The sequence below is a fragment of the Aotus nancymaae genome, unplaced genomic scaffold, assembly GCF_030222135.1.
Source record: "Aotus nancymaae isolate 86718 unplaced genomic scaffold, 86718_ANA_hifiasm-v0.15.2.pri h1tg000040l, whole genome shotgun sequence".
Classification (NCBI taxonomy): Eukaryota; Metazoa; Chordata; class Mammalia; order Primates; family Aotidae; genus Aotus; species Aotus nancymaae.
The window spans coordinates 105,565,993-105,580,050 of NW_026988454.1; the positions used below are offsets into that span (position 1 = coordinate 105,565,993).

A 14,058-nucleotide genomic window follows, 5' to 3' on the forward strand; every position below is an offset into this window, starting at 1 on the left:
AAAAAAAAAAAGAATGAGCTTGACAAGAGCATGGAGTAGATGCAGATCAATGGAATTTCCTCATATTGCTGGTGGAAATGTAAATTGGCAAAACTACTCTGGAAAACATTTGACATTATCTTGTAAAGTTTAACATTCATCTACCCTCTGATCTTGTAATTGATTTATAGGTCTATACATAAGGGACAATTTCAACATTTGTATACAAGGAAATATGTCCAAGACTTTCAATAACAGTGTTGTTCATAATATCGAAAACCTGAAAATAGCCCAAATTCCCATTGTTAGGACAATGGGCAAATGAGTTGTGTTAGTTACAAGTTGGGATATTATACAGCATTGATAGTGAATAAATTATAGCCAAAATGAATTACTTTTGGTAAAATGTAGAGTGAGAAATGCAAGTTCCAGAAGTAAACATAATATGGTATACTTTTTGTAAAGTTTGAGAACAGGTAAAACTAATGATACATTATCTAGATAAACATATGTCATATATGATATATAATCCATAATATATATGTTTAAATAGAAATGGGTAATGAGACTACATTATAAGTGTGTATGTGTATTTTTATAAAACTATTATTATTATTATTTATTTATTTACTTTTTGAGATGGAGTCTCACTCTGTCTCCCAGGCTGGAGTGCAGTGGCATGATCTCAACTCACTGCAAACTTTACCTCCCGGGTTCAAGTGATTCTTCTGCCTCGGCCTCCCAAGTAGCTGGGATTTCAGGCATGTGCCACCATGTCCAGCTATTTTTTTTGTGTACATTTTGTAGAGACAAGGTTTTGCCATATTGCCAAAGCTGGTTTCAAACTCCCAACCTTAAGTGATCTGCTCACCTCAGCCTCCCAAAGTGCTGGGATTACAGGCATGAGCCACCATACCCAGACTATAAAGCTATTAAAACACAAGTAAATTAAGCAAAATTGAATATGATTTCCTTTAGAATGAGGCAGGCAAGGGATGGGGTAGGCAAGGAGTCTATAGGAAGTTATGAGTTATAGTAATGTTTTAGGTCTTGGGATGGGCAGCAGATTTATTGGAGCTCATCGTATTTTTAAAGTAAAAAATGAAAGCTCACTTGAGGCAATATATAGAGAACATCTATCATATTGCATTGCACATAGTAAATATTCAGTAGTCATTCTTTTGACTGTTTGCGGTGGCTCATGCCTGCAATCCCAGTACTTTGGGAGGCCAAGGCAGGTGGATCACTTGAAGTCAGGAGTTCAAGACCAGCCTAGCCAATGTAGTGAAACCTTGCTTCTACTAAAAGTACAAAAAAATTTAGCCAGGCATGGTGGCATGTGCCTGTAATCCTAGCTACTCTGGAGGCTGAGGCAGGAGAATTACTTGGACCCAGGAGGTGGAGACTGCAGTGAGCCAAGATTGCGCCACTGCACTCCAGCCTGGGCAACAGAGTGAGACTCTGTCTCAAAAAAAAAATTTCATTTTTATTATGTTAGTATACAACATAATTTCCTTCTCTGTAATTAATCTCCTTTCTCCATTTCCATTCATATTTCCCATTTATAACCTTCTGATTGAGACTATGCTATAAGGAGTTCTCAATTTGGGGGATTACTGAATCAGAGAAGGTAGAGAACAGATTCAGTCAAAGAAAAGCATTCACATTTACCTTTTAGTTTAAAACATAGTCTTAAAGGTCAATAGCAAGACAATTATTTGAAAACATGCTTTTAAGTTGTAACATTCAAGCTGTGTTGAGACAAAAAGATTTTCTCAAACTACCAAACTGGCATATATATATACACACACACACACACACACACACACACACACACATATACATACATATATATACATATACATACATATATATATATCTACAAATCTGTAAAATTGGAGTACAGAGTGGAATTTATAAGGATACAAACCTAGAAGTTTGTTGTATAAAATTTTAAAAAATTAACATGAGCGTAGAATAGGCAAAAGTATGACGTAAAGAAAGCCTCTACTGCCCAGGAAAAGAAAAGACCTGGTGCATAGAGGTGGAACCTAGGGAATAAGAACTTAATTGGCATTAAATCTGATTTAAATGTCTTCGTTCTTCCTGCCCTGCCCTTTAGGGAGAAAGAAGATGAATTTCAGCGGTTGGGGGTGTATGATAGAGACATATGGCTAAATGGGGGCAATCCCAGAACGGCAGGCTGGCTCCTTGCTCAGTGCACTCTTAAGTTCTCTAAGGAGCCCTCATATTCAGCATCAAGGCAACATGGTGTCTCTCTGGGCCATAGATTGGAAATGACCAAATTGGTGTCCAGAAAAATGGGCCAGAGACTGCATCCAGATTTCCCAGAGGTCATAAAAACAGCTGGAGAAACCAAATGGTGCTTGTGTCCTAGTTAGGGGATAGGTAAGTTCTGGGGGAACTAATGAAATATAAACAGTTGGCCAGGCGTGGTGGCTCACACCTGTAATCCCAGCACTTTGGGGGGCCAAGGCAGGCGGATCACTTGAAGTCAAGAGTTTGAGACCAGCCTGTCCAAAAGGTGAAATTCGTCTCTACTAAAAATACAAAAAATTTATTTAAAAAATAATAATAAAAAATTTTTTTAAAGCTGAGCGTGGTGGCTGACACCTGTAATCCAAGCACTTTGGAGGCCAAGGCGGGAGGATCACCTGAGGTCGGGAGTTCAAGACCAGCCTGACCAACACGGTGAAAACCCGTCTTTATTAAAAATAAATAAATAAATAAAATTTAAAAAAAATAAAAAAATAAAAAAAATTAGCCAGGTGTAGTGGCTCATGCCTGTAATCCCAACTACTTGGGAGGCTGAGGCATGAGAATCATTTGAACCCAGGAGGTGGAGGTTGCCGTGAGCAGAGATCATTCTACTGCACTCCAGCCTAGGTGGCAGATCGAGACTCCATCTCAAAAAAAAAAAAAAAAAAAAAAGAGAGAAACACAAACAGCTTCATAGCTAGACAGAGAGGCCACAAGGTGTTAGAACATTATAAAGGATGGCAGTGTGAGCCAGGATGGCAAACTTCAGCAGCAGCTACCAGTAGAATCCCCAATGGACCTGTAAGGATTGGCTCAATGGTAACACCAAGGGATACCCTGTAACGAGGCAGGAAAATTAAAACCTCAGTAAAAGATCAAGTATCTTTCCCCAGAGGCTGAAGGTTAAGACTTTGAAAAACTTGGTTCACTTCCCAAGAAAAGAAGTAGAAAGTGGAAGAAGGGAAGAATTTAGAATTCATTGAGGCTTAAATCCTGAAGTGACTTAAATAATAATAGCTCAGAAAGATTGTTTTACACTAGAAAAGGAATAAACAAGTTTAAGCTTTTTCTTGTCTTATCAATCAATAATGAAGAATTGAAAGCCAGATGAGATTGGTTACAGAAAATACAATTAGATTTTTATATGATTTGTAGCATTTACATTCAACCTTTAGTTTATTTTGTTTATTTAGTATTATTACTATTATTTTCTGGAAACAGGGTCTTGCTCTGTTGCCCGGGCTGGAGAGCAGTGACACAATTTTAGCTCACTGCAGACTTGAACTCCTGGGCTCAAGCAATCCTCCCGCCTTAGCCTCCTTAGTAGCTGGGATTATAGGTGCAACCCACCATACCTGGTCCTAACCTTCCTTTTATAAATGTACAAATATATATATATGTTTATATATTTCATTGTTATATATGTATTTGCATATATATATACATGTGCAATATATCTTATAGAGTGATGCAAATTACTAACATCATATGTAGACAAATAGCTAATGTACTCATATTAAATGTATAAATCCTAAAGAAAAAATGACATATTGATTAAATAGAAATAAGAAACTCTTAAAAACTGAAGATAGCCTATTGAGACCATAATCCTATGAGCAGTAATTACAATCTATGGTCTAGTTTTTGTTAGCAAGTTTTAGCAAGTTGCTACAAGAAGGAAAGGACATAAGGCGAAAGCCAATCCATTTGTAAGCATCAGTGGAAGGAAATAAAATTAATAGACACATATTAGATTGGAAGACTACATTTGTAATATCTCAAGCCATAAGAGACCAATTTCTATAATAAAGTATTTGTGCAAATCAATAAGAATTGACAGAACAGGAAATCCACCAGAATAAACCCAGAAAACAAACAGAAAACAAAAACCTGACAGAAAAATAGACAGTGCAGAGACTGCTATCTATCTCCAGGTATCTGTTCTCCCGTTCTTGTATAGTACAGTAAAGGTTTTAGCTGGGTTCATAGTTGTCAGCTAAAGACTTCATTTCCCGGACTCCCACGCAGCTCGGTGTGACTATAAGACTAAGTTCCCTCCAATAGGATATGAGCAAGAGTGTTGTGGACCACTGACTTATTCATAATCTTAAAGGAACAGGCATGCCTTCTTCTGCCTGTATTCTCCTTCTTCTGTTGGCAGAGGGGAAGGCATGATGAGAGAGTGAGGATGGTCATCTTAGAGCCAGAGATAGAGGCTGTGTGTTGAGGGAGGTAGATCAACAAGGTAAGAGGGACCCTCAACATGTGGAGCTGCTATAGCACCCCTAAACTGCTCTTACTATGAGGTAAGAGGGAAATAAACTTCATCCTATATAAGCCATTATTATGCTATTTGGGTCTTTTTTTACAGCCTGTGCAACATATATCATAACTAGTCCAAAATTTAGTACCCAGAAGTAGGAATATCTATAACCTGAAATATATTGGAATTACTGAGAGGTCAGGTGGTAGGCACGCTGGATAGCCATTGATTCTTGTTAGACCTTGGGGCATATTTGGTACAACAGTTGCCTGGAATACCTTTAAATGCAGACCAGAAGCTTATTGAACCTGGAAGAAGAATGCTGGTGTGTATCAGCTACTCCTTTTCAGTGCTGGTCAGTTTGCAAGCAGACATGGAAGGCTCTCTTAGTGCAGCATGCAATTTAAATGAACCAAAAGTACAATGATGTTCAATCTTCAAGTTTTGAAAAAGCCAATTACTTTTATGTCTAAATAGTAGGAGGTAAGACTGTATCCTCAAGGCTTTCTCAAGAGTTTTCTTTAAGCTGAGTGTGGTGGCTCACGCCTGTAATCCAAGCACTTTGGAGGCCAAGGCGGGTGGATCACCTGAGGTCGGGAGTTCAAGACCAGCCTGACCAACATGGTAAAACCCTGTCTTTATTAAAAAATAAAAATAATAAATAAATAAAAAGAAAAAAAAAGAGTTTTCTTTAACCGTTCTTGCCAGATAATGAAATCCAGCCCAGTGGTAAGCTTCAGACGCAGGGTGTTACCTTCCAGCTTTTTGTTTTCTATGGCTGTTTAGATAACTCATAAATTTGAGAGAAAAGAGGCTGAACACAGATGCCATAATTGAAAAGAACAGTTTTCAGGCTTACAATCTATGACCAAATAAAATCTCTGGCTATAGTGAATTTCAATGGAACAAAAAAGAAATAAGTGGTTTAGAAAGCTATTAAGCTTTTGCTAAAGAAGTCTCAATACCAGCCTACCAGAGCATGTGACTGTTTTACCTCTCAAGCAATCCTTGAGTTCCCCCAAATCTGCACCAGGAGATTAAAACAATGAGGTATCATTTTCGCCCATCAGTTTGGCAAAGATTAGAAATCTGGATATTAATGCTAATGGTTAGGTAAGTACAAATATAGGAACCTCTTGAATACTGATGCTGGGCATGCAGACTGATATGAACACTCTTGAAAAGTAATCTTATGATATCTAGTCAAATGAACTAGAAATAAACATGTAACTTAAAAGGTATAAATCACTTTCCCATGTATTATTCCAGATAAATAGTTACACAGTTTTTTTTTTTCTTTTGAGACAAGGTCTGGCTCTGTCACCCAGCCTGAAATACAGTGGTGGGAACACAGCTCAATATAGCCTCAAACTCCTAGGCTCAAGCAATCCTCTCACCTCAGCTTCCCAAGCAGCTGGGACTACAGGTGTGAGTGATTGCACCTAGTTAATTTTAATTATTTTTTTTGGTAGAGACAGAGTCTCCCTGTGTTGCCCGGCCTGGTCTCAAACTCCTGGGCTCAAGTGATCCTCCCGCCTTGGCCTTCCAAAATGCTGGGATTATAGGCATGAGCCACTGCATCCAGCCTCACACAGTTTCTTAAAAGGACATGTTTAACGATATTTACTTTGTCATTGTCTGTGGTAGCAAGATGCTGGAGGTAACCTGGGTATTCATCACTGAGGAAACGATAAATAAAACATGGTACTATTCAGCAGCTAGAAGCAAGGGATCAGATGTATACATAGTAATACAGACAGATACTAAAAACAGTGCTAATTGTGTGGAAGCAAGCAAAGCGTCCATCAATGAATGAATGGATAAAGAAACCGCAGTATTAATATATTTATAAGTGGAATATCACCGAGCCCTAAAAAAGAATGAAATATTGCTATTTGCCACAAAGTAGATGAGCCTGGAGGATGTTATGTTAGGTGAAATAAACCACACACAGAAAGAAAATTATTGCATCATCTTACTCATACCTGGAATCTAAAAAAAAACTTTCAAATATACAGAGATAGAGAACGAAACAGTAATTACCAGGGCAGATGGGGCTTTCAGGAGAGAAAATGGGGAGATGTAAGTCAGAGGATACAAAGTAGCAGATACACAGAACAAACAAGTTTAGAGATCTAATGTACAACACGAGGACCATAGGTAATAAAATTGTATTGTGTTTGGGATTCATGCTACATGTGTAGATTTTATCTGCTCTTGTCACGGAAATTTTTAAATGGGCAACTATGTGAGTGATGGATATGTTTCACTATAGTAACCTTCTTACTGTCTATATGTTTCCAATAATATGTTGTATACCTGAAATACATACAATAAAATTTATTTTAAAAAAAAGTACTGATTGAAAATCCTATACAGATTAAGGTCTATAACACTACTGTACTACCAAATGATGTACACATAAGGTGGTACAGTGTTATGTGGTTTGAATTAAATAATAAGAAAAAGATTGGAGGGCCGGGCGCGGTGGCTCACGCCTATAATCCCAGCATTTAGGGAGGCCGAGGCGGGTGGATCACGAAGTCAAGAGATTGAGACCATCCTGGTCAACATGGTGAAACCCGGTCTCTACTAAAAATACAAAAAATTAGCTGGGCATGGTGGCGTGTGCCTGTAATCCCAGCTACTCAGGAGGCTGAGGCAGGAGAATTGCCTGAACCCAGGAGGCGGAGATTGCGGTGAGCCGAGATGGCACCATTGCACTCCAGCCTGGGTAAAAAAAAAGAAAAAAAAAAGAAAAAGATTGGAAACAACCTATATCTATCACAGGAAACCAGTTAAATAAAGGATGGTGAATACACACAGTGTAATAACATGGAGCTGTAAAAGCGACAAAGCGCTTTATATAATAATGGAAAATCTTCAAAATATATTAAGTTAATTTTTTGCCAAAGGTGGGGATAAGAATGTATATTCATATTTGATTTATTTGAACAAAGAAACACTAGAAAGATAAACAAGAAAGCTATAAGTGTAATTACTTGTATTGGGAGGCTGGCGGCAGGAACAGGGTAGGTGGGAGACAGGGATGTGATGGAGACTTTTCACTGTTTACCTTTAAAAAACATTTTAAACTATAAGAATGTAAGATTTATTTAAATAATTAAGGATATATGAAATAAAACACTATATTACAGAGACATACACAAACATATGTATTACAAAAACACACAAAAGATACAGAAATAAATATACTGATTGGTTGTCCAAAGCATAGGTGGGTAATGGAAGTGGAGAATTCAGATTTAAAAGGAACAAATGAATAAATAAAAATAGGAGAGGTGCCCTGACCAAACCAGGGATAAGGACAGGCCACAAACTGAGGTCTAAAAAGAAAAACGAACAGTCTTAAAGATGAGGCATTGGCTGGGCACGGTGACTGATGCCTGTAATCCCAGCACTTTGGGAAGCCAAGGTAGGAGGATCACAAGATCAAGAGATCGGGACCATCCTGGCCAACATAGTGAAATACCATCTCTACTAAAAATACAAAAATTAGCTGGGTGTGCTGACAGGAGCCTGTAGTCCCATCTACTTGGGAGGCTGAGGAAGGAGAATCACTTGAACCCGGGAGGTGGAGGTTGCAGTGAGCTAAGATCATGCCACTGCACTCCAGCCTGAGTGAGACTCCGTCTAAAAAAAAAAAAAAAAAAATGAGGCATTCTAATTTCTTCAGTATTTGGGGGGAGGAAAAATATTTTCTGACAGTTTGCTGATCTTTAATTTCTTAGACTGTTATTGAATAATAGAAGCAGGTAAATTGTCTGTTGAATATGTTTCTAACTCAACACTTCAACATTTAAAAAAAAGAACATAAGACAGTCCAGTGGCTTACACCTGTAATCTCAGCACTTTAAGAGGCTAAGGTGGAAGGATCACTTAAACCCAGGAATTTGAGACCAGCCCGGGCAACATAGGGAGACTCTGTCTCTACAAAACATTTTTAAAAAGAGAAAAAAAAATAGGATTATATTTTCTCCATTGAATAAAGAAATAAAAAGAAGAATGAGATAATAGAAGAGGGAGAAGCACTAATAAATTATGAAAGAAATCTAGATAATAAAGTTGAATCAAGGTAACAAAAAACCAACCTGTCCTTTATCCATGTCACTATTTCCATTTTCTGAGTCCATTGTCTCTGTCCTTTTCCTCTTTCCTTTTCTAAAAGCTTGTGTATTGGTAATTTCATCTGTCTGCAAGATCTTCTGCATTTTCTCAATTAGTTATCAAAGGTTTTCTGATATCCTAGGAGTAGGGAATAACCATGTAGATGATGCTATTCTGGACGTAGCTCAAAAGTTAATGTTTTCCCTTAAAAACAAAAACAAAAACAGGACACATAACATATTCACAACTGTATGTTTCATAATGGTACTAGCTACTCAGATAAACCACTTTTATTAATGTTTCCTATTCTTTCTTCCAGTGATAAATTTAGTACACATTTTCATTTGATGCAAAAATCTTTCAATTTCATCATCACAAAGATTTTCATATTTTCATGATGTGATGTGCAGTGAGTTGTCATTTACAAAATCAAACATTGTAACATTTTTTCATCTTTTTAAGTCTTTTCTTGTCAGTTATATTATGAGGAGTCTAAAAAAACAGATTAGAAACATTACAAATTTATAGAAACAATATCTCAGAGGACTGACATTATATGTCTTTAGGAAAAAGACGTTAATAATAGATTTCATGAGAATCAAAGACTAAAATATTCCAGGGAAATCAATACCAATTTCTTGAAAGGCTTTTTCCCTGCTAAAAGTTCCTAAGTCTTGAAATGCAAGATTTTCCTTGGTACAAACTGGAAGAATTCTGCCATAAAAAATGGGGGAAAAATCTCAAAGGCGATAGTGCATTTCATAAAGATTTTAAGGAATAATCATTTCTCAAAATCCGATAAAGTAGGCTGGGCGTGGTGGCTCACACCTGTAATCCCAGCACTTTGGAGGCTGAGTTGGGACGATTGACCCCAGGAGTTGAAGACCAGCCTGGGTAACATGGCAAAACCCCATCTCTACAAAAAATACAAAAAGTTGCTAGGTGTGGTGAGTGACGTTAAATGATGAAATTTAACTTTTGCTATGTATAAATGATGCAGCATGTTAGGTCTCAGCATCCTTACTACTTATATATATTGGTTTGTTTTCATGAAAAAATATTTAATTATAGATAATAAAGCTTTAAAGAAAGGACCAAGCTTAGAAGTCTTCAAGAAATATGTAGACTGTTGAACAGGTAGTAACATACACTCCTTACCAAATTACACTAAGTCATTATTTTAGAAAATATAGTTCTTTGCCTATTTTATTTTATTTTATTTTATTTTTGAGACGGAGTTTCACTTTTGTTACCCAGGCTGGAGTGCAATGGTGCGATCTCGGCTCACTGCAATCTCCGCCTCCTGGGTTCAGGCAATTCTCCTGCCTCAGTCTCCTGAGTAGCTGGGATTACAGGCACGCGCCACCATGCCCAGCTAATTTTTTGTACTTTTAGTAGAGACGGGGTTTCACCATGTTGACCAGGATGGTCTCGATCTCTTGACCTCGTGATCCACCCGCCTCAGTCTCCCAAAGTGCTGAGATTACAGGCGTGAGCCACTGCGCCCGGTCTTTTGCCTATTTTAAGTGAAAGTCATTATGATCTACTCTAAGCATAAAATATTTGGATGGTCTTACCAAAAATGCTTGTTGTGACTCTTCTTTGAAAACTTACTTGAGGCCGGGTGCGGTGGCTCAAGCCTGTAATCCCAGCACTTTAGGAGGCCAAGGCGGGTGGATCACGAGGTCAAGAGATCGAGACCATCCTGGTCAACATGGTGAAACCCCGTCTCTACCAAAAATACAAAAATTAGCTGGGCGTGGTGGCATGCGCCTGTAGTCCCAGCTAGCTACTCAGGAGGCTGAGGCAGGAGAATTGCTTGAAGCCGGGAGGCGGAGGTTGCAGTGAGCTGAGATTGTGCCACTGCACTCCAGCCTGGCGCCTGGCAACAGAGTGAGACTCTGTCTCAAACAAAACAAAACAAAACAAAACTTACTTGAGCCTTTCAAATACATGAACAGTGCTTGAGCTAACACAGGATTGTACTGTAAATCTCACTCACAAATAATCAGACAGCTTGCCTAGTATCAATCTTTGCAAATGATTTCAAATATAGAAGCAATCAAGCCAGGTGCTGTGGCTCACACCTGTAACTCTAGCACTTTGGGAGGCCCAGGTGGGCAGACTGCCTGAGCTCAAAAATTCAGGACCAGCCTGGGCAACATGGTGAAACCCCCATCTCTACTAAAATACAAAAAATTAGCCGGGCATGGTGGCTCACGCCTGTAGTTCCAGCTACTCTGGAGGCTGAGAAACAAGAATTGCTTGAACCTGGAAGGTAGAGGTTGCAGTGAATCGAGATCGTGCCACTGCACTACAGCCAGGGTGACAGAGGGAGACTCTGTCTCCAAAAAAGAAAACAAAAACAGACAGACAAACAAACAAAAAAAACCCCACAAAAGCAATGTAAAAAGCAATCAAGAGGCACGGGCAAAGTAGGAAGAGATCCAGGGAATCCCTGCTAGCTTCCTAGTTCCTTCCTTCTCACACCATGCACTCTGTCCAGAATAATAGGTGAGGCCTCTAAATTAATGTAGTAGGTTACCTCACACAGTGAGAATGTTTGAGTTATGACACATCTCTATTTTATATTTCAGAGCTGTGTAGCTTGCATGACACTCTCTAGGAAGGTATAAATCCAGATTCTAGGTATGTTTGCCATAAGCAATCCCTAACCACGGATATACTCTTAACAGCATTCCATAAATACAAACTGTCCTCCTAGTAAATACATTAGTCTATTTGCAAAAACAGTGTTAGCGAACTTTTTCTGCAAAGGGCTAGACAGTAAATATTTTAAGCACTGCAAGCCAGTAGGCCAAATGTAGGATATTACACAGGTATTTACATAGCAAGAGAAGACAAATTTTCACAAAATTCAAAATCTAACAACTGAGTACAACTTTTTGTAAGTTAAGTTTATTAACGAAAAGAATGGAATTAACAAAAACCATCTTGCTTAATTGGGGTTCAGAGTTAGTGTTCCCTATCAACAAAATCAATTCCAAATGCTCATCTGACTTGTAATGAAATTTTACATATTTCCTCTTTGAAAATGTCTTTCACATTGATAAGTACTGGCATATATTCCATGAACTTATAATTTTCTTAATTAAAGTAAAGTTTACACAACATATAAATTCACCATTTTAACCATTTAAAAGTGTGTACATCCATTTAAAGGGTACAGTTCAATGATTTTTAGTATGCTTATCATATTGTATAACCATCACCAAGAAACGCCATACGCCCTAGAATGAGCTTATAATTTTAGTTGAGCATATTAACTTCTTAGAAGACTTTCAAGGAATTTTATTAGATTCTTCTCTTGATATTTACCTTTTAGCATGTCATACTTTGAAGACTAATTACTCCCAATCAAAGGTTAGGTGGAAGAGCCTCAAATTCCACAACAAAACGGATTTTGAAATATGGAAATCTATCTTGCATTTGCATTGAGATCTGAGAGGCAGTGCTGGAACTGTAATTTGAACTCAAAAATATAGCCACTGCAAATCTGAGTGGGGATGAAGTTCTCACGTTTTGTTTTAACTTTTGACAACAGGGGAAGTATATAAAGTAGTTTGACATCACTTATGCATCATAAATTAGTCGTTGTTAAAAGGACTTTACTTCATCGTAAGTTTTGCTATAAGTGCTTGTTTTTATATAATTTTGTCTTATAATTTCTTAACAATTCACTTAAGAAACATTACTAAGTCTACAACAAAAGCTTATTTAAAAAGCCATAGGAATATGGAACAGCAGTCTCTTTCACAAAAATTTCAATCTTGGCCCTATTTGCAGTAAAACTTTGCCACTGCTAAGCTATCAAAATGCTGGGTAGTAGGGCAAGTGAGAATATTCAACTTCTATTTGAAGTTCCATGAAAAAATTCATGGAATTGATGATAGTCAAGTCCACAAGAATGAATGTTCACTGTTGACATTATTGGTTCAATAATACATGATATTTTCAGAAATTGCCAAGGTGATCTTAAAATTTGTATGAAAATGTAAGAGACTTAGAATGGCCAAAACAATCTTGAAGAAGAATTGTCAAATTTATTCAGGCAGAAAACAGATAAGTGATTTCTTAGGGGTGAGGAGTAGGTTGGGGAGAGGAAATTGGTATAGCATTTCTTTTTTGTTTTTTTAAAGATGGGGTTTCACCATGATGGCCAGGCTGGTCTTGAATTCCTGACCTCAGGTGATCCACCCACCTCGGCCTTCCAAAGTGCTGGGATTACAGGCGTGAGCCACCGTGCCTGGCAGAAAAATGTTTTAAAAAATGAATAGTGGTCGGATGCGGTGGCTCACGCCTGTAATCCCAGCACTTTGAGAGGCTGAGGTGGGTGGATCACCTGAGATCAGGAGTTCAAGAACAGCCTGGTTATCATGGTGAAACCCCATCTTTATAAAAAAAAAGAAAAAAGAAAAAGAAGAAAAAAATGAATAGCGATGGTTGCAAAATACTGTGAGTATACAAAAAAAACCCTCCACATTTAATTGTATACTTTATTTTATTTTGTTTTATTTTATTTTAGACAGGGTCTTGTACCCTTACACAGGCTGGAGCATAGCACCACAATCACAAGACACTGCAGCCTTAAACTCCTGGGCTCAAGGGATCCTCTTGCCTAAGCCTCCAGAGTAGCTGGGACTACAGGCATGCGCCATGACAGCAGACTGATTTTTAGGTGGTTGTTTTTGTTGTTTGTAGAGAAAAAGTCTCAGGATGTTGCCCAAGCTGGCCTTGAACTCCTGGCCTCAAGTGATCCTTCTGCTTTGACCTCCCAAAGCATTAGGATTATAGGCATGAGCCACCATACTTGACTGAATTTTTTTTTCTTTTGAGACAGGGTCTTGCTCTGTTGCTCAGGCTGGAGTATAGTGGTATAATTTTGGCTCACTTCAGCTTTGACTTCTTGGGCTCAAGTGATCCTCCCAACTTGGCTTCCCAAATAGCTGGGACTACAGGCATGTGCCACTATGCCCAGCTAATTTTTTTTATTTTTTGTAGAGATGGGGGCTCACTGTGTTGTCCAGGCTGATTTCAAACTCCTGGCTTCAAGTGATCTTCCTGCCTTGGCCTTCCAAATGCTGGGATTACAGGCATGATCCATTGTGTCTGGATTAATCATACACTTCAAATGGATGAACTGATTGGTTTGTGAATATTATTTCAATAAAGCTATTTTAAAAAAATACACATAATGGGAATTTCCAGCTCTCTGGAATCCCCTCCTACATAGTAGGAATTCTTTAAAAAATATATACACATAATGGTTCAAATATTTTCGGCAAAGTACCTGCTGATGACAATAAAATGAATAACCATAGGCTTTAAACACTTTATATTGTCATAAATTCTGTAAATTTGTTTAATTATTTTTCTGCTCTACACTA

At 38.0% G+C, this 14,058-nt stretch overlaps 1 protein-coding gene across 2 annotated transcripts in view; it reads right to left on the reverse strand.

The window, feature by feature from the left end:
* Positions 1–14,058, reverse strand: part of BEND6 (BEN domain containing 6) — a 77,436-nt gene that overhangs the window by 40,051 nt on the left and 23,327 nt on the right. For both annotated transcript variants that reach the window (XM_021665452.2, XM_012441636.3), the window contains exon 2: positions 8,635–8,854. In XM_021665452.2, the coding sequence (XP_021521127.1) occupies positions 8,635–8,754 (120 nt within the window). In that variant the 5' untranslated portion in view covers positions 8,755–8,854. The remainder of the gene's footprint in view (positions 1–8,634; positions 8,855–14,058) is intronic.